General features: G+C 45.7%; 1 protein-coding gene across 2 annotated transcripts in view; it reads left to right on the plus strand.

The window, feature by feature from the left end:
• The window catches only part of echdc1 (enoyl CoA hydratase domain containing 1), a 37,890-nt gene extending 25,398 nt beyond the window's left edge, over positions 1-12,492 (plus strand). For both annotated transcript variants that reach the window (XM_084307373.1, XM_084307372.1), the window contains exons 6-7: positions 7,542-7,622; positions 8,332-12,492. In XM_084307373.1, the coding sequence (XP_084163499.1) occupies positions 7,542-7,622; positions 8,332-8,743 (493 nt within the window). In that variant the 3' untranslated portion in view covers positions 8,744-12,492. The remainder of the gene's footprint in view (positions 1-7,541; positions 7,623-8,331) is intronic.
• Positions 12,493-26,506: the final 14,014 nt, after the last annotated feature.

Consider the following 26,506-nt stretch of genomic DNA (forward strand, 5'->3'; position numbering starts at 1 on the left):
TGAAAGCAGTGTGTATCTTTCCTCCCTTCTCTTGGGCACGCAAGTAGGCCACCGATCCATAGGCTACTTCGGAGGCGTCGCTGAAGACGTGTAGATCAATCTTGCATGTCTCTGGCCTCACTGTGGATGGGAAGTAGCTGCGGCGTATATTGACGCCTGGGAGTGAGCGGAGTTCCGTCTCCCACTCTCTCCATGTTGAGGCAAGGTGTGCGGGTATTGGGTCGTCCCAGCCCTGGTCCTTGTCCCATAGTGCTCGTACAATCATCTTTGCCCTGGTGGTGTAAGGTAGAATACATCCCAACGGGTCATATTGTCTGGCGAGTGTTCTGTACACACTCCGTCTGGTGGTCAGTGTCGCCGTCGACCTTCCCTGCTCTGGAGTCAGGGGTTTGTGTCTATAGTGGAGCGAGTCTGTTTTGAAGCGCCAGACTAGTCCTAGTGTCATTTCTTGGGCTTCTCCTGGGATGGTCGCCATCCAGGTCTCGCTGCTGGCAGCCTTGTCCGTGGGGGAGAGGCTGCGCAATACGTGCGGGTCACTGCTGGCCCACTGCCTGAGATCAAAGCCGCCTTTGATCAGGGAGGCGCGTAGCTTGATTAGGAGAGCCTCGGCTTCTTCTTGAGTCGAAACGCTTTGTAAACAGTTGTCCACGTAGAAACTGTTCTTCACACTGTGTCGGACCTCTTCATCTGCTGCTGGGTCCTCTGCGACGTGTTTCTGTAGTGCAAATGTAGCACAGCACGGGCTGCATGTGGTTCCGAAGGGGAGTACTTCCCACTGGTAGATGGCTGGGTTCTCATCTCCGATCCTCTCTCTCCATAGGAACCGCAGCAGGGGCTTGTCCTCCTCCACTAGTCTCACCTGCAGGAACATCCCTTTGATATCCCCGCTGATAGCCACCTTGTCCTGGCGGAAGCGCAGTAGCATGCCTAGTAGGGAGGGGCCGAGTGTGGGGCCGGGCAAGAGCTCTTTATTCAGATTTTGGGATCCGATCTGGTAGCTGCAGTTAAACACAATGCGATCCTTGCCGTTGTGGTGGACCTTGTGATGCGGCACGTACCATGATTCGGTCGTCTGATCGGCCTCTTTAATGTCAATCTTTGTCACGTGTCCCGCTGTGATTAGCTTCTCAATCTCAGCGCGGTACACACCCTCTTGAGCGGGGTCTTTGGCTAGGCGCCGCTCTGTGTTCAATAGATATCGCTCCGTGGCGTCTTTCTTTGCGTGAAAGGTGGGCATTCCCTCTCGCCTCAGGAGTGGAGTTGCGTATCTCATCACTCCGCCGACTGTGACTCTCTTTGTCCCTTGCTCGAGTAGGTTGATGGCGTAAATGTCTTCTTTAGAACGAATATCTTTCTTTTCGTTCTTAAAGGGCATTGTCTCTAGTGTCCATAGCCTCTCGACATGCTGCAGGAGAGTGGTGTCTTCTTCTGTCGTTCTGGAGTGGAGGCAGCTAGTGGCTGCTGTTCGGTTGAGAGATTTAGCGACGGGGCCTTGTAGTGTCCACCCTAGGCGGGTCTCGACTGCTGCAGGACAGCCTCGGGGTCCTGTATGGACCCGGTCAATCGGGACTATGAGTTCTGCATGGTCGGAGCCTATCAGCAGGGTCGGGGTAGCGCCGTCTATGAGCGGGATAGGTAGTTGACGCAGGTGCACATATTTATCCATCAACTTGGCGATGGGGTAGGTGTACTGCGATAGTCCTATTTCTTGGCTGGTGAAAGCATTTGTAATCCTATACCGTCGCTCTGGCTGCCCGTTTGCTGCGATAGTGAAGGAGACATGCTCGCCCTTTATCGTCTTTAAATCTCTTCTTATTGTCCGAATCGTCATTTGGTTCTCGCTCCCCCGCAGTCCCAGCTGGGCCGCAGCGGACGCGAGCAGAAGGGTCTTCTCTGACCCGTCGTAAAGGACGGCGTAAGTGTCCATGACTTTATCTTGGTAGCTCAATGTCACACGGACTACCTTTAAGAGCACTTGGGCGCCGCTGCTGCTGGCGGGGTCAATGTACATGACACTTGCCTTGGTGCCGCTCGATGGTGCAGGTGAAGGCCGTCTTCTGTTACTGTCGTGTAGTATATCTAGATGGGCTCCGTCGCACCGACTGCACCTTTTCTTTATGCGGCATTCGGCTGCCATGTGACTGCGTGCACATCGGTAACAGCGCCTGTTGGACTTTATCCATTGACTCACTTCTTCTGCATTCATCTTTGTGAACAGGTCACATTGTGACAGCCAGTGTTCTTTCTCACAGTAGGGGCACACCATCTTCCACTTCTCTTTTCTCGAGGGGGTGCTGTGGCTCTTACTGCTCGGTACTGACTCTGATTGGTGCATGCCAGTCACCGATCTTCTTCCATCATTTATTCTCCTGGGTCCCTCTCTGGAGCTTGGCGTGCTCCGCCCGAACGTATCCAGTCGTAAGCTGCTGACTTCTCTCGCCAGGAAGTCGGCTAGATCAAGGAGGGATGGTTCGGGGCCGTTAGGATCCCGGTAGTCTCTCTGCCGCCTAAAACGCTCTTGTCTTGCGGGTGGCAGCTTCTCCAAAATCCTCTCGACGTTAGAGTTGGCGTATAGCTCATGCATGCCCTTTTCCCCTTGCGCTCCCAGCATCCCTACCAGGGACTGCACTTTGATTGACAGGTCGTCTAATGATCGATTGTCTGTTGCTGGGGGTAGGCGATCAATATGCCTTATCTCTTGGATTACGTAATCCCATATACGTCCATATCTCTGGTCCAGCGCTGCTAGGGCCGCGGTGTATGGGGTCGTAGAGGTGGCATAGGCTAGCGCTATATTGTGCGCTCGCGGTACTTTCAGGTGCTTCAGTAATATTGCATACTTGTGGCGTTCATCAGCGACATCCACCATCATTGTCTCTAAGCACATCCGGAGCTCCGTGTACTGTGCTCGATTCTCATAGGTGAAGTCTGGAAACGACGGCGTGGCAATGTATGACGCCGTGGATGGCTGATACATCGGCGAGCGTTGGGGGAGAGACCTCCTAGGCGAGTCCCCTCTTGCGCCTCTCTGTGGGCTGGTACCGACAGGGTACCATGGCCCGCTGGTCCAGGTGCTATTCCTCGGGGCTGGTCGTGCGTCGTGCTCACCCGTGAATAGGGTCGGGGGTCTGTAGCGCAGCGCCGCGGGGGTATAGCCTGGGCTGTACTGGACCTCCTGGTCCGGTGGAGTACTGTGCTGTCGTCGGGCTTGGTTCTCCTCCTCTCCCTCTTCTTCCTCTATCAGGTCTTCCAGATCCTGTAGTCGTTTGTTTAGCTTCTCCGCAGTGTATGCCGCTCCTTCCTTGTAGCTGGGTCTCGCTTGGACCGGTCTGGGAAGGGGGTCTGCGGGGGGTATAGGCTCGGTCTGTTGGTCAAGTTCAGGGTCGCTTGCTCGGTTAGGAGACGCTGCCCTTGACTGTTGTCTCGACGAGTTCCTTGAACCCCTGGCGGAGGGAGAGGGTGTTGCCTTGAGGATCAGCTGCTCCATTAGTTGCGCTTGTAGCTTGTCGCGCTCGGCTTGTAGTCTGTCGCGCTCGGCTTCGCGCTGGATGAGAGCGAGTTCGCGCTCTGCGTCTCTTTGGGCACCGGCAGCGGCACGCTGCGTGTCTGCTCGGTCTCTTGCCATATTCTCTTCCGTCTGAAGGCGTCTCATCTCCAGGCGTATGCGCTCTTCTTCGCTCCGTTGTTGCGCTTGGAGTTGTTCGCGCTCGCTAAGCGTCTGTGCTTGGAGACGATCGCGTTCACCCTGAAGTCGATCGCGTTCGGTAGAGGCTGTCAGGCTGACGAGGAACGCCTGTTGTAGCATCCTCTCCGCTTCGCTGGGGGAAGGCGGTTGTGGAGGTGAGCCGCTCCTGGGTGAGCCGCTCCTGGGTGTACTCGTTGGGGAGTCCTGGAGCTCTATTTCCTCGGCGCTCTCCTCCTCTTCTTCCGTGCAGAGTTCTCTCTCTGTAGGGTTGTCTTCCTCCCGGGGCTGGTCGGGGACTACTTCTTCGGGATTGGCGGGGGGTAAAGGCATGTCAGCTCCCTCCTGGTCCCCACCGTGAGCTTGGTCAGTTACATTAGAACCTACTGGGGCCTCTGTGGTCGGGGAAACCTGGTCGTTAAGGTCAGACATAATTTTACTTTCTACTTTTACAGCGTTTACCGTTTGTCGAAGGCTAGGTAGTTGACTGACAGCGTAATCCTCTAAGTACTGAGGTGTCTGTCGTCTGCGCCGCGGGCGTCCTACGTTAGGAGGACCGTTTCGTGGAGTGTTCATCATAGGCCATTTTAATATTAATAACACTATATTAATATTACACTAGTTACCCTCCGGCTCGAAGGACCAATTGTAACTGAGGGGTACAATTCCCTGACTGTATTGATAAGTATGGTATTATTAAACCACTACCTCTTGTACTTTAACTTCTGGCCATCCAGTACATGATATAGATATGATGAACACTTTCCCACCTGATGAAACGAAGTCCACACAAATGTACAAATCGAATATTTTATATAGCAAAGGGTATATACAACGTTCACTTGATGACATTTATGATTTGAAATGCACTTGTATGGCAAATGAGTATTCGTAGGTAAATCAACATTGAATGTCCAATCTCTGGTTACGCAGGGAGTAAGTATACAACCCGGTTCTTTAGGGAACTATAGCGATGGTACTTAAATGATTATAGCTGGATACACTAAGGGGGGGGGGGTCCCGCTGGTTGTAAGACAGTAGGAGGGGGGGTTAGAAGAGCCGCTGGCGGTATCCCATCTGGCCGACGATTTCTTGGGAGAATTCAGAGTCCTGAACACGATGCCCACAGAACCTCGGGCCGCAGATGAATACAGCTGGACCCTCTGGTGGACGGTAGCTGCCGGTCCACAACGGAGAGACGTGAGGCGACCTCACTGGTGTAGAGCGCCGTCTCACCTGGACTCCTCTCCGGGGGGTAGTTCCAACACTCAGCAGTGTTGGCCGTTATCCATGGAATAATCAAAGCACCCAAAGCATGTAGATAATCCAAGCCGTGGAAGGCTCGCCGTCGTCCGGGTAAAGTAATCCAATGTACAGGTCTCCTCGTCCTGGCCCGGAGCTCCTCGGATGCAAGCACCACTAGTGGTCTGCCCAGCCTGGTTAAGACTCCAGATAACGTCAGGAACGATGGGGGTACTGATAACTTTATAACTCTAACCGAACGATGCACCATACATAATAGACTATTATTAGCTTAATAGAAATACGTCCAACTCGACGGTATAGTGCCAAACTATGACAATTCAACTATTAATCCACAAGATATCTCAATGCCTATTCTGAGGCCAAGTAGGCCTTACTGCACCACACGTGCGTCGTGGGTGAGGCTTCGCGTCTGTTACTCGGTTGGAGGGTAAAGAACTAATGGACTAAAAGAAAGTTCTACTTTACTTGCGCCATATATATATGCGCTGTGAACAAATAGTACCATTCGTATTTCGCCAGACGTATTCCTACGCGGAACCGGGCTTGCCACGACATGTTGGGCGGCACGATTGAACTTGAACCTAGGGGTATGGCTGCTGGCGCCAGGTTCTCGTCCAATGGTAGAATGAAACTATTATGGGCTGTTTAGTAGACTAAAGGGATATTCAGTGCATATTGTACAAGGAATATACAGGGGATATCAAACGATATACAAATACTATTAAATATATATCCATAAATAAATATATATATTCGGTTTAATCTGATCCTTCACAACAACTACCTACTATGCTAATATGTCTCTACTACTACCTACTATGCTAATATGTCTCTACTACCTACTATGCTAATGTCTATACTAATATGCACTCAAGACTGTAGCACTCAAGTTAAACACTGTTTGATGAACAGTATTTCACTGACCCTCAGCTGTCAGAGTTGGACCTTCCTTCCTGCTGACTTGTTGCACAGAACTTGTAAGCTTTGGATAAAAGCGTTCAGCTAAATGACTAAATGTAAATGACTAGATAAATAGGTCATACATGTAGATATGCATTTGGTTATGTGGGTGGGTAGGTTTGTAGGCAGGTGGGTGGGTGGGTGGTTATGTATTATTATGTATGCAGTATATATGCATGTATGTACTGTGTGTATTTATGTTTGTATTAACACATATCTTTTGAATGTATTACTGGTATTTCTTTAAATAATATCTATATTTTTGTATGTTTGATTTTACAAAACAGGGGAAGTTCTCGATAAGCCTGTAGGCTTCTAAACTTCTCATACACAATATGGTTATTATTATGTATTTTTTTTTTTTAACTTTTGTTTAACTCTTTGTGTTAATAAATAAATACAAAATACAAAAGATACTAGTTGACTGGTTGACTATTTGACTAGAGAAGTGATGAGCTGAGTTGTTATTAGAAGTGGTTTATCAACAAACATAACTACTGAATATTTAAATAAAATTTATCAAATTAATATTGATTTTAAGATTAACTCATTCTGCGCCAATGACGAAAAAAGTCGGGTTATCTCGCCGGTGGTTGAGCGCCAATCACGAGAAAAGTTGGGTTTTAATCGTTATTTCTTTTATTCGCTATATCCATTCATTTTTCATCCATCCAGCCTGATGTTATCATTGGGAATGGGTCTGAGCTCGCAAAAGGCCAATACCGCAGCCTAACGCCTTGCGGCCGGTATTGCACATCATTGGAATCCCTCTGGCTGAGGCTGTGCATCGATCTAAGAAGTCCGGTCCAGGTTTTCCTTCTCGGTCATGACTAACGTTATAACACACTGATTGGGGGACACTGGAGCAGCGTGGATTCATGTGTTTTGGTTGAGAAACGTTGGATCAATAAACGCAATCAATATTTGGAATGGCGATCAGGAATTGGATTAATCTTTTTGCAGTACATCAGATGTGAGGTAAGGACTCTATGTTATCAATCTTGGGTTAATCCGATGTTTCTTTCGTAACGATCACAACCTGTCTGTGTGTGTGTGCGTGCGGTTGGCACCGACCAAAGCACGGAGGGGCGACTTTTCAGCCTCCGCTTCCGTGCGCGCATGATGAAACATATAATACCAATAATCTAGCGTTTATTTCAGAACAATTCATAAATCAAGTGACAAATGGCACGATTTCTAAGGAAATGCATTGAAGCGCCGTTTGCTGGAGTTTATTGGGATTCGACAGGATCACTCTAAAATTATACTCATATTCACCGCGGTATAAAACGGAAATGTATGTATGAATCTGTTTTTTGCATGTTGACCGGAAGAAACTCACTGACAATCGACGTGTTTATTAGATCCATAGCTATAATATTTAATATAGTTTTAGCACTCGCAAACACCGGCATTATCCCCATTGCATTACAGCGCTGGCCTTCTTACCAGACGGTAAACAGTGACCTCTAGGCGCTCATTGAGTTAAGATGGATTTTTTTTTTATGAAACACAGTGAAGATGATCTGACTGTATCAGAAAATAAGATGTGTAGCTTATGCACAGAATATGAAACATGAAGTTATATATCATACGGACCTCAGCTGTGATGTCTGTTGTCCTCTGTTGACAGGTTGCCTCTCATCTCCCTGGCGCTGGTGGAGGGGAGGGCTGTGGGGGGAGGCTCAGAACTCACCACCGCCTGCGACTTCAGGTAGAGAGAGAGAGGGGGGGGAGAGAGAGAGAGGGGGGGGAGAGAGAGAGCGGGGGGGGAGAGAGAGAGCGGGGGGAGAGAGAGAGCGGGGGAGAGAGAGGAGGAGAGAGAGAGGGGGAGAGAGAGGAGAGAGAGAAAGAGAGAGAGAGGAGAGAGAGAGGGGGGAGAGAGAGGGGGGAGAGAGGAGGGGGAGAGAGAGAGAGGGAGAGAGGGGGAGAGAGGGAGAGAGAGAGGGGGGAGAGAGATGAGATAGAGAGGAGAGAGAGAAAGAGGAGAGAGAGGAGAGAGATGGGGGGAGAGAGATAGAGAGAGGGGGGAGAGAGAGAGAGGGTGAGAGGAGGGAGAAAGGAGATAGAGAGGAGAGAGATGGGGGATAGAGAGGAGAGATGGGGAGAGAGAGGGGGAGAGAGAGGGGGGGGGAGAGAGATTGGGGGGATAGAGAGATAGGGGGAGAGAGAGAGATAGAGAGGAGAGAGATTGGGGGGATAGAGAGGTAGAGGGGAGAGAGAGGGGTTCAGAAGAGACTTTTGTTTGTGAAAGAAATGATTCTGCTTCACACTTAAATCTTCCCCAAACTATTATTTTACACCCAAGGATGTGCATTAAATCCTCTAACAGTCTGCCCCCTCTCCCTCTCTCTCCCTCTCCCCCCCCCTTCCCCCTCCCCCTCTCTCTCCCCCCCCCCCCCCCCCCACACACCCGCCTGTAGGCTGATGGCACCGGGCAGCGTGGTCCAGTTCGTCCACAAGCGCATGGGCCTGGTGCCGGGCTGGGGCGGGGCGGCGCGGCTGGTGCGTATCGTGGGCAGCCAGCACGCCCTGAGGCTGCTGGCCGGCGCCGTGAAGGTGGACCCCGACCTGGGGCTGCGGACGGGCCTGGCCGACGGGGTCCTGGACGGGGCAGGGGAGGGGGCGGGGGCCCTGCTGCGGCAGGCCGAGGCGTGGCTGGGCGGGTTCACCGGAGGCCCCGCCCCCGTGGTCCGGGCGGTGAAGAGGGTGGTGGTGTCGGGGCGGGAGCTGCCGCTGACGGAGGCTCTGAGGAGCGAGAGGGACGTGTTCGGGGAGTTGTGGGGCGGGGAGTCCAACCTGCAGGCCCTGGCGGAGCGGGCCAAGCACAGATGAGCGGGCGGTAGGGCGGGCCATACTTTTTTTTTTTTGGAAAATCAATCGAGTGGGGTGTCTAAAATATGTGTTTTTTTGTGGGGAATTCAAATATGGGATTATCTTTCTAATCGGATAACTCCTACCTACATTGTTTTGGATTTCAAAATGGCCGATTTGACCATTTTTCACCCCTTGGCCATACATGGATGCCAAGATGAATCTGAAGGAAATCATAACATGCAAGGTGTCTAAATGATGTGTTTCTTAATGGGGAATTCAAATATGAGGTCATTTTTGGGATAGGATAAATATAACCTGCATAATTTTGGATTTCAAAATGGCTGATTTTACCATTTGAACCCATTGGTATTGTATTACAAAATTGCAAAGATAAAAAATATATGGGAAATCATTTATAATGACAAAGCCATCAAATTTATTAACAAGTGAACTCCCAGGCTCCCAACCTGCAGGAGGCCCTGGCTGAGCGGGCCAAGCACAGAGGAGCTGGGCTCCCAGAGCGCAGACATCATATATAAACCATAAACGGTGACCTCATTGTCCTCTATGTTTACGGCCATCTTCTTTATTGTTCATTTTTGCGCATGCGGGTCAGTTCAGGAGCGTGTGACTAGTTCACACTGGTATCTGATATTGGCCACATTAAACAAAACAATCTGATCTGAACATTAACACATTGGGCGCCGGGCATTGTGCCCATCTTATACCACTCTCCGCCAGCACTGTAAGCCTATGGAGATGTTTACTTTCTTTGCAGGGCTATAACTTTTTAAATTGTATTGCTATATTGATATTACTATGGCCCATTCAACATCGATTATCTATCGTTCCGGATGTGGGAACGTTATATTTTTTCATTCATACCTTGTTGTGTTAATACCGTCTTGAATATAAGTATGTTTATAAGCTTTTCTGCTGTAATTCGAAAAACGCTAGTTATAGGCCCAAACGCATATGATAGATTATGGATTGCCGTTTCTTTCCTATACACGCTATATTAAAAAATTCAAATGTATATGATCGGTATACATTATGCCCTCATCATGCGTGGAGGAAAGGGGGGGCGGGGTCGTCTATAATTCCTTTATCGTCGGTAACGGCTTTATGTAGTATGGGTTGATATATTGATCAGACTGTTTGCAAATAAAGAAACGCACAATCGGGCTGAAAATAACGTTACTGTCCTCTTACCGTTCGCCGATGAGACTGGAAGAAAAAGATCCCAATTATTTGACGCCAATCGCCTAGATCCATTTCCGGTTTGTATGGCGCAATAAATGCCGCAATAATATCGATGATTGCGTTATGGAAGCGATCCATATGCACGCAAGTGTTTGTCTGGACCCACGTAACAAGATATTACTGCCGGAGGAATTTCCTCGACGCACCGATCACAATTTTTTTTTGAGAGTGTAACTCTCCCGACCATCCACCAGGCGGCGGTATTGAGGCGTTGCAATCTCATTCCGGGTCCCGCTGCAGCACCGGAGGTTGGCTGGATGAATTATGAATGCCATGGCAAAAAAATGAAATATTGATTTAAAAAACGGCTTACGCCGTTGTTGGCGAACAACGCATGGCTGCCAAAAACGGCGTAACTCGTTTATGGCGACCAATGTGTTAAATCAGAATTGAGCACTAGAGCTTGCAGTGTGAACTTTCCGACAGAGTTGCTTTCCTGCTCTATTTTCCTTTTGGTATCCCCTTGAATGCATAGACATATATAAAGGCTAGATGACTCACCCGTGCTGCTGGCCAATGGAGACCGACGTTGCCACGTGGCGGCCATCTTGCCACAGGCAGCACTCATAACATGGATGTCTATGGTGCATGTACTATTGAAATAACCATAGCTTGGTCAATTCTCAACCGATTTTCAAATGGTTTGGTTTGTTATAAACGGCAGAGATGTAGTTATCATACCGCATACTTATATAATGGACTTTCATATGAAAATAATTTCAACATGTCCAAGCACCCTGAGTCATAGCCACGTTAACACTTTAAGTGCCGAAAACGTGTTTAGGCGTCCTTCCCCGACATGCTCAAGTTGCCGAGGACGCCGTAACTCGTCTTTGATATCAATATTTCAAAAATCTGTGATCGGAATCATATTTTCCATCCGCAGCCTTCACACACAGTTCTGAGCTCCTCTCAATAGTCTAGCGGTTCAAGAGCGCCATCTGGTGGCCGATCGGCAGAAGCGCCAAACAGGAAGTGATGTGGATGAAGTGCTGATCACCCATATTACTTCCGGCCACTCTCTATAGCTCCCGCGACTCCATCTTGACACAATACATAGCGATCCGTTGCCAATAACTCGATAAACAACATGATTTGGACGTGTATATATACCATTATACAACCTGGAAATGGACCGGGTATTTTTACATCCCATAATGGAAAACTGTCTACCCCACGCTGATCGCCCAACGGCCCGCGGAGACTGGGGTGAGTTTTAGCGTGTAATATTTCCGTGTTCGATACTAACTGATCTGATGAACATATGACACACATTAGATGAATGGTATAACGCTGCCCACGGAATTATAAACGCCCCCTCGCCCATCCGGTCAACATCAGATGACGTGTAGTAACTTCCAGAAGTACTTCCAGTTGGAATTTTTTATATCGCGCTGATTGCTATCAAACTGTATTTCATCATCAATATAATGCATTTGGGGCTATAAATCACGTTCTGGAGAAAGCTGCAGAAAGAGATGAAAACATACTTATACTTTAGATCATATTTTAGTATGAATATGTGAATGAAAAAGTTTAACGTTGCTACACCATGAACAATACATATAGGACCTTGAATGGGCCCTAATAATGGCAATCTAGCAATAAAATTTAAAAAGTTATAGCCCTGCAAAGAAGGGGAACTTCTCCATGTTAAATAGAGCTGGCAACGGATGGTATATCATGAATTTAGCCTTAGGCAATCAAAGTGTTAATAAAGTTTGTAATAAACCAAACCGTTTGTAAATCGGTTGAAAATTTAGCAAGCTATGGTTATTTCAATAGTACATGCACCATAGAGTAGACATTCATGTTATGAGACAAGTGACAAGATGATTGATTGAATTTATTTGACAATCAAAATTACATACAATACCGGTACACACATGTACAGCCATCACATATAATCTAAAATCGTTGAGGATTAAAACACAATAAAACCTTACGGTTTATTTCCATTGTGGTCCTCACAATGGACAATGGACAAGATGACTAGTATCCACCATGCACAAATAAGACATATAAATACAATACAAAATAAATGCAATAACACAAACAAAACACAAAGTCTACAGCACACCCCCATATATCATCATCCTACGTGACTAAGCCATTTCTTCATATCTTTTAAAAAAAAATCCTTCTGAGACAATCATTTTTATGGACTGTGACGACCCTCCCCCACACTGTGTTGTCTTCCTCTGCTCTGGCTGGCAGAGCAGAGCTGGGGAAGGCTCGTCAGCTAATTGGGGCACACCTGGGCCGGGGTGTCCCAGGCACAGGATATCAGAGAGAGGCTGCCTCTGATCTCTGGCGAACTCCCCATTTTTTTGTTCTTTGTTTGTCTGGTTGCTGTTTGTTGGTTATTTGTTTCTTTGGTCATTTGGCTGTTACTTTTGGTTCATTTGTTTTGGTTGCTTTTCTTTGCTTTTACACCTACACATTCATGCTGCACATACACTCATCCACACACTGCTGACACACTGATACTCATATATATTGGCTGCTCCTTTAAATTACTTATAATAAATTCTTTGTTATTTCTTAAATTGTGCCTGTGTCTCCCTATTCTTGTTGCGAGCTTGAGCCAGTTCGTAACAGGACACTGGCAGTTTGTTCCACTCATAGGCTGCAGAGTACTGAAAGGTATTTTTCCCCATTGAGCTACTGAAAATGCACAGTTTGATATCAGTTAAACTGCCCCTCGTTGCATAGGAGTGGGTGTCCCTAAAGCACATAAAATAATTTGAGATATGAGGGGACGCGTGTAGCTTATTCCCAGCGGAAGAGTGCGTCGCGTGCTTCCGCGTTTTCCCTGATTGGCTGCGACGCCCATGTGACCGCGGCAGCGCGAGAGAGCGGCAGTGCGGAAATAGGCTGTCTATTGCCATTCTCTAAGACAAACTCTAACCTTAACCAGCTCCTTAACAGCGCCTAAACTTAACCCTTCTAACCTTAACCAACTCCGAAACAATGCCTAACCTTAACCATAACCAACTCCGAAACAATGCTTAAAGTTAACATGCCTAAACTTAACCAGCGAAAGAATGCATGTTAATTTTTTTTTTAAGGGAATCGAACTTGTCACCAACGGACCGCAGGATCCACAGCACGGCGGCATACCAGTTGAGCTAAGCGTCGAATGAAAAACATTGGGGATTACGGCTACATAATGCCGCAAGCTCTGCTGCTCCGCTCTGCGGCTGCCGCGGGGCGTGTCGCAGCCAATCAGGGAAAACGCGGAAGCACTCGGCAGCACTCTTCCGCTGGGAATAAAGAATAGGCTGAGGGGACCCTATTATACATTATTTTATGGGTAAGGCCCAACTTGATTTGAATAACCCGTTTTTCCACTGGGAGCCAATTAAGTTGATTAAATATGGCTACATCCAGGTGAGTGCGGGTAGGAAGCTTTAACACTACTCTAATCAATTTGTTTTGGGCAGTCTGAAATTTATTTTTAATTTTCTGGGGTGCACTACTGTACCAGAAGGAGGCAGCGTAGTCAAAATGACTATCAGGGCACCTGACAACGTCCTAAGTGTTTTTCTATCCAACATATCCGACTTACGTGCTAGGAATTTGGTCCTTTGGCTTATCCTAGCCAGGGCTTTCAAGGCCATAGCCTCCCCTGTGAGACATTCGTCCAAGGTGCATCCTAAATATATTACCGAATCATTACCAGCAATGACCGACTCTCCTGCCTGGATCTTCAGCCCTGGGGACCTTTGCAGCTTTATTTTGGATCCAAAAAGTATGGCCTCAGTTTTACCAAGGTGGAGAGACAGCTTATTGTCGACCAGCCATGTTCCCACACTCCACAGCTCCTTACTTAAGGTCTTCTCTACCTCTCCTAGGTCTTTGTGAGACACAAGAATGGCAGAATCATCAGCGTATAAAAACAGGTCAGACATACAGGCAGATTTCATGTCATTAATATATAATAAAAAAAATTGTGGCCCTAGCACACTCCCTTGAGGCACCCCACAGCTAACATTCTTGGGGGAGGAAAAGGTACCATTTATATCGACCATTTGGGTCCTTCCCGAAAGGTAGGAGTTTACCCATTCAATTGACAACCTGCTGAAGCCTATGGCCTTTAATTTCATTAGCAGGATGCCATGGTCGACCGTATCAAAGGCCTTTTGGAGGTCGAGCAAGACCATTCCACAAAAGTGGCCTGTGTCAACCTCTTTTCTGATGCGGTCCGTTAAATAAAGGAGGCATGTTTCCGTAGAGTGGGATCGTCTAAAACCTGACTGAAGTTCGAATGAAATATTGTGACCTGTTAAAAATGCATTAATCTGCTCGTGAATAATCTTTTCCATGACCTTGGAACTGAAATTGGTCTGTAGTTACCCTTTTCAGATGTTTTTCCCTTCTTATGGAGGGGGATGACTCTAGAACTTTTAAAATCAGAAGGTACCTTGCCCTGTTCTATGGAGAGATTAATGATATGAGTTACCAGCTGCATGCCTTAAGAACCTGGCCGGTATATTATCGAGACCTGTGGCTTTGTTGTCTTTTAATTAGTTTATGGTGGCCGTCGGTGAACTACGCTGGAGACTCCGCCTCTCACCATCTAGTTATATATATCTATGTCCCAGAGGCTGGTCTTCCTCCTGCTCTGTTCCCACATGCAGTTCACATTAAAACACATGGAATCAGATCAATTTGAATGAAGGTTTTTAAATATTGACATTTTGGATTTGTTGATTGGTTAGTTTGAAATGCGATGACAACCTGATTGGTTAGTTTGAAATGCGATGACAACCGGATTGGTTAGTTTGAAAAGCGATGACACCCGACGTCGGTGTGCCAGCTAACGATGAGACGGTCTGAACACACAAAACCGATCCACTCACCGCTTGTAAATGAGTTCATCGGAAGGGCGACAGTGGGTCAGGAGGTAGAGGGGTTGTCTGGTAATCAGAAGGTTCCCGGTTTGATTCCCGGGCAGCGTGTGGAAGTGTCCTTGAGCACATGGGTCTCCCAGTCCCTCCACTCTGCAGTAAACAGCCATCACTGATATAGAGTGTCTGGTCAGTAACATGGGTCTCCCAGTCCCTCCTGCTCTGCAGTAAACAGCCATCACTGATATAGAGTGTCAGGTCAGTAGCATGGGTCTCCCAGTCCCTCCACTCTGCAGTAAACAGCACTCACTGATATAGAGTGTCTGGTCAGTAACATGGGTCTCCCAGTCCCTCCACTCTGCAGTAAACAGCCATCACTGATATAGTGTCTGGTCAGTAACATGGGTCTCCCAGTCCCTCCACTCTGCAGTAAACAGCCATCACTGATATAGAGTGTCTGGTCAGTAACATGGGTCTCCCAGTCCCTCCACTCTGCAGTAAACAGCCATCACTGGTATAGAGTGTCTGGTCAGTAACATGGGTCTCTCAGTCCCTCCACTCTGCAGTAAAGAGCCATCACTGATACAGTGTCTGGTCAGTAACATGGGTCTCCCAGTCCCTCCACTCTGCAGTAAACAGTCATCACTGGTATAGAGTGTCTGGTCAGTAACATGGGTCTCTCAGTCCCTCCACTCTGCAGTAAAGAGCCATCACTGATACAGTGTCTGGTCAGTAACATGGGTCTCCCAGTCCCTCCACTCTGCAGTAAAGAGCCATCACTGATACAGTGTCTGGTCAGTAACATGGGTCTCCCAGTCCCTCCACTCTGCAGTAAACAGTCATCACTGGTATAGAGTGTCTGGTCAGTAACATGGGTCTCTCAGTCCCTCCACTCTGCAGTAAACAGCCATCACTGATATAGTGTCTGGTCAGTAACATGGGTCTCCCAGTCCCTCCACTCTGCAGTAAACAGCCATCACTGATATAGAGTGTCTGGTCAGTAACATGGGTCTCCCAGTCCCTCCACTCTGCAGTAAACAGTCATCACTGATATAGAGTGTCTGGTCAGTAACATGGGTCTCCCAGTCCCTCCACTCTGCAGTAAACAGCCATCACTGGTATAGTGTCTGGTCAGTAACATGGGTCTCTCAGTCCCTCCACTCTGCAGTAAACAGCCATCACTGATATATAGTGTCTGGTCAGTAACATGGGTCTCCCAGTCCCTCCACTCTGCAGTAAACAGTCATCACTGATATAGTGTCTGGTCAGTAACATGGGTCTCCCAGTCCCTCCGCTCTGCAGTAAACAGTCACCACTGATATAGAGTGTCTGGTCAGTAACATGGGTCTCCCAGTCCCTCCACTCTGCAGTAAACAGTCATCACTGGTATAGAGTGTCTGGTCAGTAACATGGGTCTCTCAGTCCCTCCACTCTGCAGTAAACAGCCATCACTGATATAGTGTCTGGTCAGTAACATGGGTCTCCCAGTCCCCCCACTCTGCAGTAAACAGCCATCACTGATATAGAGTGTCTGGTCAGTAACATGGGTCTCCCAGTCCCTCCACTCTGCAGTAAACAGCCATCACTGGTATAGAGTGTCTGGTCAGTAACATGGGTCTCTCAGTCCCTCCACTCTGCAGTAAAGAGCCATCACTGATACAGTGTCTGGTCAGTAACATGGGTCTCCCAGTCCCTCCACTCTGCAGTAAACAGCCATCACTGGTATAGAGTGTCTGGTCAGTAACATGGGTCTCCCAGTCCCTCCACTCTGCAGTAAACAGCCATCACTGGTATAGTGTCTGGTCAGTAACATGGGTCTCTCAGTCCCTCCACTCTGCAGTAAACAGCCATCACTGATATATAGTGTCTGGTCAGTAACATGGGTCTCCCAGTCCCTCCACTCTGCAGTAAACAGTCATCACTGATATAGTGTCTGGTCAGTAACATGGGTCTCCCAGTCCCTCCGCTCTGCAGTAAACAGTCACCACTGATATAGAGTGTCTGGTCAGTAACATGGGTCTCTCAGTCCCTCCACTCTACAGTAAACAGCCATCACTGATATAGTGTCTGGTCAGTAACATGGGTCTCCCAGTCCCTCCACTCTGCAGTAAACAGCCATCACTGATATAGAGTGTCTGGTCATAACATGGGTCTCCCAGTCCCTCCGCTCTGCAGTAAACAGCCATCACTGATATAGTGTCTGGTCAGTAACATGGGTCTCCCAGTCCCTCCGCTCTACAGTAAACAGCCATCACTGATATAGTGTCTGGTCAGTAACATGGGTCTCCCAGTCCCTCCGCTCTGCAGTAAACAGCCATCACTGATATAGAGTGTCTGGTCAGTAACATGGGTCTCCCAGTCCCTCCGCTCTGCAGTAAACAGTCATCACTGATATAGAGTGTCTGGTCAGTAACATGGGTCTCCCAGTCCCTCCACTCTGCAGTAAACAGCCATCACTGATATAGTGTCTGGTCAGTAACATGGGTCTCCCAGTCCCTCCACTCTGCAGTAAACAGCCATCACTGGTATAGAGTGTCTGGTCAGTAACATGGGTCTCCCAGTCCCTCCGCTCTGCAGTAAACAGCCATCACTGGTATAGAGTGTCTGGTCAGTAACATGGGTCTCCCAGTCCTTCCGCTCTGCAGTAAACAGCCATCACTGATATAGAGTGTCTGGACAGTAACATGGGTCTCCCAGTCCCTCCGCTCTGCTGTAAACAGTCATCACTGATATAGTGTCTGGTCAGTAACATGGGTCTCTCAGTCCCTCCGCTCTGCAGTAAACAGCCATCACTGATATAGAGTGTCCGGTCAGTAACATGGGTCTCTCAATCCCTCCACTCTGCAGTAAACAGTCATCACTGATATAGTGTCTGGTCAGTAACATGGGTCTCCCAGTCCCTCCACTCTGCAGTAAACAGCCATCACTGATATTGAGTGTCTGGTCAGTAACATGGGTCTCTCAGTCTCTCCACTCTGCAGTAAACAGCCATCACTGATATAGTGTCTGGGCAGTAACTTGGGTCTCCCAGTCCCTCCACTCTGCAGTAAACAGCCATCACTGATACAAAGTGTCTGGTCAGTAACATGGGTCTCCCAGTCCCTCCACTCTGCAGTAAACAGACATCACTGATATAGAGTGTCTGGTCAGTAACATGGGTCTCCCAGTCCCTCCGCTCTGCAGTAAACAGTCATCACTGATATATAGTGTCTGGTCAGTAACATGGGTCTCCCAGTCCCTCCACTCTGCAGTAAACAGACATCACTGATATAGAGTGTCTGGTCAGTAACATCGGTCTCCCAGTCCCTCCACTCTGCAGTAAACAGCCATCACTGATACAGAGTGTCTGGTCAGTAACATATCTCCCAGTCCCTCCACTCTGCAGTAAACAGCCATCACTGGTATAGAGTGTGGTGGAGCCTGATGGCCACTGGCACAAAGGACTAGCATTTCATTATAGGCAATGAAATTAGATCTGAATAAAAAAAATATGAGGAGAAATAAACAGTGTAAACAATATGGTGTTTGTTTTTCTCCTAAATGCCAGCTGTTGTCTGCTGGGACCAGGTGACAGCTGTCTTGACATTTACCTCTCCTCCCTCCTCTCTCCTCCCTCCTGCGTCCTCTCTCCTCCCTCCTCTCCTCCCTCCTGCATCTTCTCTCCTCCCTCCTGCGTCTTCTCTCCTCTCTCCTCTCTCCTCCCTCCCCCCTTCTCCTTTGCTGCTGTTTTAGGAGATTGATTGATTGATTGATTGATTGATTGATTGATTGAAAAGTTTATTAACAGATTGCAGAATGGGTACAGTACAGTACAGCTCAATACATACAATTGTTAAGGGGATGCAGACCAGAGAAAGACTTTCGTCTTGTTTACATCAGGGTCCCCCATTTTCAATTCATCATAACATATATAACATACACAATATACAGATAGACAGTACTGCTACATCTATACATTTATGACATACCAGATTTGCAAATACAGTACTGTTTGTGGTACAAAAAGTGTCCAGAAAAAGAGTGTATATACATTTGACGTAGAAACTGTACATTGGAGGAGGTTGGGTAGGTGGGGTGGGTGGGTGGGGGGCTGTACATTGGAGGTGGGGGGGGGGGGGGGGGACACACACTGTACACTGTACATTGGAATACTGACAAAGCCATACTTGGTCATTTACTGTACAACTGGGTTAGGACATTTGTAGGGGCCAGTTTCGAATTGCAGTCTCCCGTAGGTGTTTTTTTAGAGTGTTTTTGAAGGTGGGTAGTGATTCACATTCCTTTACAGCTTTGGGTAGGGTGTTCCACATTGATGTGGCATAATTGCGAAACGTGTTTAGTCCCTTGTTTGAGCTGAATCTGGGTTTAACATGATTTGTGGAGCTCCCTCTGGTGTTGTGATCGTGGTATTCACTGACCTTTTGGAAGTATTTTGACATGTACATGGGTAGGGTACCTTGGTCGTGTAGTGTATCTTGTAGACCAGGCCCATTGCAAGTTGCTGTACTCTGTCGTCTACTCTAAGCCATCCTAGGTTGTCAAAGTGGGCAGGGGTGAGGTGGGTTCTAGGAGTCAGGTCAAGCAGTAGTCTGACCAGTTTGTTTTGAGATGTTTGTAATTTGTTTTTTAGTGCCTTTGAGGTGCTTTGGTACCATGAGGTGCAAGCATAGTCGTAGTACCCTTGAATGAGTGCTCCTGCCAGAGTCTTCAGGGTATTCTTGTTTACCAGAGAGGAGATCCGGTACAAGAATCGAGTTTGTTGGTTGACTTTTTTTATTACATTGGATGCCATTTTGTCACAGGAAAGATTAGCCTCTAGTATGGAACCCAGGTAGGTAATTCCATCTTTCCTTGTGACAATATTGTCACCCACTGTAACTGAGAAGCCGTCGGTCTTGCTGAGTTTGTTATTTGAACCGAAGAGAATGGACTCTGTTTTGCCCATGTGTAATGATAGTTTGTTGTCGGCGAGCCATATGCAGATTTTGCTTAGTTCTGAGCTGAGGGCTTTTTCAACCTGTAACTTGTTCTTGTCAGAGACCAGCAGGGCTGAGTCATCCGCAAACAGGAACAAGTTGCAGTCATGTAATGATGACATGTAATTTGCATAAATTAGGAATAGTAGCGGTCCTAGTATGCTTCCTTGTGGAACACCACAGCTCACTGTGAGGGGGGGATAGGGTACCATTTACCTCCACCATCTGTTCTCTCCCCTCCAGGTAGGATTGTATCCAGCTCACTGATAGACTATCAAAAGCACTTCAGAAAGTGCCTGGAAGTACAAATTGAGACTCAAAATGAGGGAGGGCCATTTTCAATGTAGCCCCTGTGATGAATATTTGATGTGATTGTTGTTAATATAGATATAATAAATGTAATGTGAAGATCTTGTCATATTGTGAGTATTTTATTGTGTTCACTGTTCATTGAGGCTGTAAAACGCTTGTTTTTACATTGGTTTGTGCAAGTAGTAAGTTAAAGTACTGTGTAGTAAGTAAAACCTCTATAGATCAAGCTCTTTAATATCAGATATTCCTTAATTGATCCCTTGGGGAAATGCAGGCTTCCTAATTTATGCAAATTACATGTTGTCAGCTTGTGACTGCAACTTGTTCTTGTTCGCGGACGACTCAGCCCTGCTGGTCTCTGACAAGAACAAGTTACAGGTTGAAAAAGCCCTCAGCTCAGAACTCGGCAGAATCTGCACCTGACTCGCTGATAACAAACTATCATTACATTACACCTGGGTAAAACAGAGTCCATTCTCTTCGGATCAAATAACAAACTCAGCAAGACCGACGGCTTCTCAGTTACAGTGGGTGACAATATTGTCACAAGGAAAGATGAAATTACATACCTAGGTTCCATCCTAGAGGTAAATCTTTCTTGTGACAAAATGGCATCCAAGGTAATAAAAAAAGTCAACCAACGAACTAGATTCTTGTACCGGATCTCCTCTCTGGTAAACAAGAATACCGTGAAGACTCTGGCAGGAGCACTCATTCAAGGGTACTACGACTATGCTTGCACCTCATGGTACCAAACACCTCAAAGGCGCTAAAAACAAGATTACAAACATCACAAAACAAACTGGTCAGACTTCTAGTTGACCTTACCCGTAGAACCCACCTCACCCCTGCCCACTTTGACTACCTAGGATGGCTTAGAGTAGATGACAGAGTACAGCAACTTGCAATGGGCCTGGTCTACAAGATACACTATACGACTAAGGTACCCATGTACATGTCAAAATACTTCCCAAAGGTCAGTGAATACCACGACCACAACACCAGAGGAAGCTCAACAAATCATGTTAAACCCAGATTCGGCTCAAACAAGGGACTAAACACGTTTCGCAATTATGCCACATCAATGTGGAACGCCCTACCCAAAGCTGTAAAGGAATGTGAATCCCTACCCACATTCAAAACCGCTCTTAAAGAGCACCTACGGGAGGCTGCAATTCGAAACTGGCCACCGTAAATGTCCAACCCCCCCCCCTCCTAATAGTCAGCCTCCTCCCCACCGTATGTATATTTCTCTCCCAACCACCCACCCCCTCCTAATGTACAGTCTCCTTCCCACCGTATGTATATTCTCTCCCCACCGTATGTATACTTCTCTCCCACCCACCCACCCCCTCCTAATGTACAGTCCCCTCCACATCATTTGTATATACTCTGGCAGGATCTATGGGTAACAGTACTGTATATTTGCATATCGTATATGTCACAAATGTAACAGTACTATATACCTGTATGTCATGTATGTCCCTATGCCATAAATGTCATGATGTCATATATGTTGTGTATGTCATAAATGTCACTATGAATTGAAAATGGGGGACCCTGATGTAAACAAGACAAACGTCTTTCTCTGGTCTGCATCCCCTTAACAATTGTGTGTATTATATATTGAAATTCTTTATTTGGAATTACCCCTTGAGATGAACCATCTCGTTTTCAAGGGGGTCCACAGCTTACAGAATACATAAATTATTATGTATTAGACATAACAAAACAAAAGAAGCAAACAAAAACCAAACACAAAACAAGATAAAATTAATAATAAACAGGTTCAAACAACATCAAACAAGAGGAACATAAGACAACCAAACAACAAAACACAGAGCACATATTCAAGTGATTGCTTCAAAGATCTGTTATACTATTATTGGTGGAAAAATGAACAAGTAATCTCAAGGTGAGAGGACAGCACAGTTTTAAACAGTTGTGAGGATGTTATAGCTTGAATATGAACTGGGAGATTATTCCAGTCAGATGGACCTTTGAACATGAATGCTTTTTTGCCAACTGAGGTAGTAACATTTGTTGGAACTTTAAAAAATAGCTGTGCACAGTGTCTCAGTTGATGTCTAGAGGTGAAAGGGTCCATATACTGTTTGAGATATTGCGGATAATTGAAGTGAATACATTTAAAAATGAACTGTAACCAGTGCTGCTGTCGTTTTACTGTGGGAGCTGGCAAATTAAGATGTTCATACATGGTGCAGTGGTGTGTCAAATATGGGCAGCCAAGAGCAAATCTGCATAGACGGTTGTTTCAAGTTTCTTTAATAGTTGTCATACAGAAGTACAGAATACTTTTATACAAAATGCTTCTTACTGTTTCCCTCCAGAGACTGTGTTAGACAAGATAAGTATGAAATAAAATAGTATAGCATGTAAAATAGAGGTAAAAATAGAGGTCACAGTGTTCAGTATAGACGTACAATGTTCGATGCAGAATAGAAGTAACTGAGTTACCATACAATATACAATATACTATGCAATGTACTAATATACAATACTATATAGTGCAGAGCAAACATGGGATGAGGTACAATTTAGGTACAATTTACAGTAAGGTGTACGAGTTGTAGTGCAAATCCTTTACCAATAAATATAAAGTGTAAAGTGTGTTTAGGTGTTCTAAAGTGTGTAAAGTGGGTGCTGCAGTGAGTTGTTTGTTTAAAGTGAGTGTGTGCGTGTGGATGTGTGTGCTGTGTGCATTTGATGGTTGTTGCATAGTGTTTATTGTTCGTTGAGCAGCCTGATGGCCTGGGGATAGAAGCTTCTTCTGAGTCTTTCTGTGCTCGCCTTAAGACTCCGGTATCGCTTGCCTGACCGCAGCAGTTCAAAGAGGCAGTTGTTCGGGTGGCTGGAGTCCTTGATGATTCTCTTAGCCTTCCCCCTGCACCGCTTGTTGTAAATGTTCTGGAGGGTGGGAAGCCCCCCTCCAATTGTGCGTTCGGCTGAATAGTGTGTTTAGTGGAAGAAGGTTGGTTTTAGATGCAGTTTGGTAAACTACGTCAGCGTAATCCATGATGGGTAAAATTAGTAAAATTAGTTGCTGAACCAGTTTCTTTCTGACAGGGAGTGTGAAACATTTTCTGTTGCGGTAGAGAACACCAGCACTAAAGTTGACTTTTCTAACAATATTATCAATGTGATATTTATATGAGAGTTCTGAATCAAGCCATAGACCAAGGTATTTAATGTGATCAACTCTATGTAGTTGTGTACCGTCCAGACAAGTGATATTAAATGGTTGATTAATGGTTTTGGATGCAAGATTACGGGTGGTCCCAAAGAGCATAGTATTAGTTTTAGTTTTGTTGATTAAAAGTTTATTAGCCGAGAGCCATGATTTGAGTTTATTGAAATTTGATTGCAGTGTTGACTGAATTTGAGGTAAGGTAATTTGAGATGTATATATCACTGTGTCGTCGGCATAGAGTTGAGTATTACAACCTGTGAAAATTGAGGGGAGATCATTAATAAATATTGAGAACAAGAGCGGGCCTAATGTTGAGCCTTGTGGCACCCCACATTCCTGTACTGCCAATTCAGATCTACCATCCTGTATAGCAACACATTGTTTTCTGTTGTGCAGATATGAATTAAACCAAAGTAGGGCATTGCGTGAGAGGCCAATAGCGTACAGTTTGTCTAATAGGAGATAATGGTTGACCAAATCAAAGGCTTTTGTTAAATCAATAAATATTGCACCAGTGAGATTACCATTACCAGATGAAGAAAATATATCATTAGTGAGTTTTAATAAAGTAGTAGTTGTGGAATGATTGGAGCGAAAACCAGATTGCGAAGGTGATAAAATATTGTTGTTGCTGAGATAATTAGACAGTTGTTTATAAATTAACTTTTCAAAGACTTTTGCTATGGAACAGATAATTGCTATTGGTCTGTAATTATTGGGATCTAGTACATTGCCTGCTTTGTGGAGAGGAGTGATTTTTGAGTGCTTCCAGATAGATGGTATTTCATGTGATAATAAAGACAGATTATAGAGATCACATAGGGGGTACATCAAAATGTGACTATACTTTAAATATAGTCAATAAAATTATATCTGAATATCAGAAAATGTCAGGTATTATCGGCCGATATTGGCATTAAAATGTAATATCAGAAATTATCTGTATAGTTTTTCTTTTTACATTTATTTAACCTTTATTTACCCAGGCAAGCAAGTAAGAACAAATTCTTATTTTATTTATTGTGAAAAGTATGCATAATGTATTAATTCCACGACAAGAGATATGTAATGTTAATTACCTGAAATTATTCCGTTTTTTGGACCCTGCATATATCAGTATTGGTTGATATCGGTATCGGAAATTAAGAGTTGGACAATATCGGTATATCGGATATCGGTAAAAAAAAGCCAACATCGAACATCCCTAGAAAAAGATTTAAGTAAACTATTAACTGAATATAAAAATAAACTGTAAACAAAGGTGCAGATGAGGGTCTGTATGTATCGGTTATATTATGTTACAATAAATGATATAGGCAATAACGAATTTGAATCTGATTATATACTATGAGTTATTGTCTGCAGCCACATAACCGTTTTTTCAAGTTTGTGTAACAATGGTGTTGGTCCGTTTCCTTTCTCTCCTGGCTGAGTGTCCCTTGCGATCAATGACGTACTTCTATTCTATTTTATTCTATTCTATTAGTGTGCATTAAGCCTCTTCATCATCCTGACTGCAGGACTGTATGTCTGCTACTGTTCTCCTCTTCCTCTTCATCCTGACTGCAGTAATGTATGTCTGCTACTGTTCTTGTAGGTTTGTAGGTCAGTCCAATCTATCTTCACGTTCAACAGGAGAGCTGCGGTGTCTCCAGGCTCCTTCATTGTTCTGTCTTGAGGCTGGCTGGCTGGCCTGGATAAGGACCCATCTGTCCTTGAGATGCTTGAGGACGAGCCATGGGGCGGCTCGTTCTTTTGCCCGTACAGAAACCTCTCGTTCCGTCTCTCAGCACATGGGCCTTGTGATTCTTTCTGCCCGTGTTGAAACCCTGAAGGATCTCGAAAAGCTGGGACAAAAGCTGTCTCAAAGGAACACTCCAACATTTTGGGAAATGAGCTTACCGTCTTCTCCAGAGAGAGACGAGAAGATAGATACCAGTTTCCTCTCTGTGCGTTCAGTAGAAACCTATCTGGCTCGACTGGCTGCATGTTAGCCTAGCTTAGCACAATGAAGCGGACATGACCGGGTAGCCTTCGGGAGAGGTGTTAGTTGGACAATGGCTAGGCTACCCGGTCATGTCCGCTTCCATTCATTGTGCTAAGCTAGGCTAACATGCAGCCAGATAGCTTTCTATTGAACGCACAGAGAGGAAACTGGTATCTATCTTTATCTATCTAGTTTTCCTTTAAGGTTTCAAGATTCAAGAGATTTATTAGTCACATACATAAGACGTGTAGTGAAATGAAGGTGGCCATGCCCGCCTTGATTGTGCAAAAATAATAATAATAATTATAATAATAATAATAATAATAGATAATAGACATGATAAAAGGTACCAAGATAAAATACTATACAATGCTAAGCTTACGAATGAAAGGTAATGAGTCCTATATACACTACTATACAATATAGTTATGCTATATGTAACTATATAGCATAACGTCTCAGACGTGCATACAAAAGTTTTTTAAAGCCTGGGTATCGCTTGATTTGCAGCGGTCTGTCTCCCTCTGTCTCTCACTCTTTCTTGTCTCTTTCTCTCATCTCTCTGTGTCTTTCTTTCATCTCTGTTTCGCTCTCTCCCTTTCTCTCTCTTCTCTCTCACACACTCCTCTCTCTCTTTCAATCACTTTCTTCCCATCTCTCCCACTCCATGTCTCCACCTATGACACACACACAGAGGAGGTGAATAAGACAATCCGATACAGTAGATGATGAAATGTGGGCGTCATCGCAGCATGGGGGGAGGGGAAGTACAGGCATGGGTAGGGTAATAGTAGAAATACATAAATATAGGCAATACAATTGTATCTGAAGATAGAAATATGAGAAAAATAAACAGGTGCAGGTGAGGGTTTGTACCTTAACGGGCATGATATACGTCATAGTCCGTGCAGGTTTTGGTGGATAAGAGTCAAGACTAGGGGTGTAACGATGCATCGATTAATCAAAATGCATCGATTCTAATTAGGGATGTCCGATATTATCGGCCGATATCGGCAGTAAAATGTGATATCGGAAAATATCGGTATCGGTTAAAAAAAAATAAAAAAAAATAACAATATTTGTTATATTTATATCCAGTGAAATTATTAGTTACCTGAAATTATTCAGTTTTTTGGGGGGGGGAAACCCTGCATATATCGGTATCGGTTGATATCGGTA

The sequence above is a fragment of the Notolepis coatsorum genome (assembly GCF_963971535.1).
Source record: "Notolepis coatsorum genome assembly, chromosome: 2".
Taxonomy (NCBI): Eukaryota; Metazoa; Chordata; class Actinopteri; order Aulopiformes; family Paralepididae; genus Notolepis; species Notolepis coatsorum.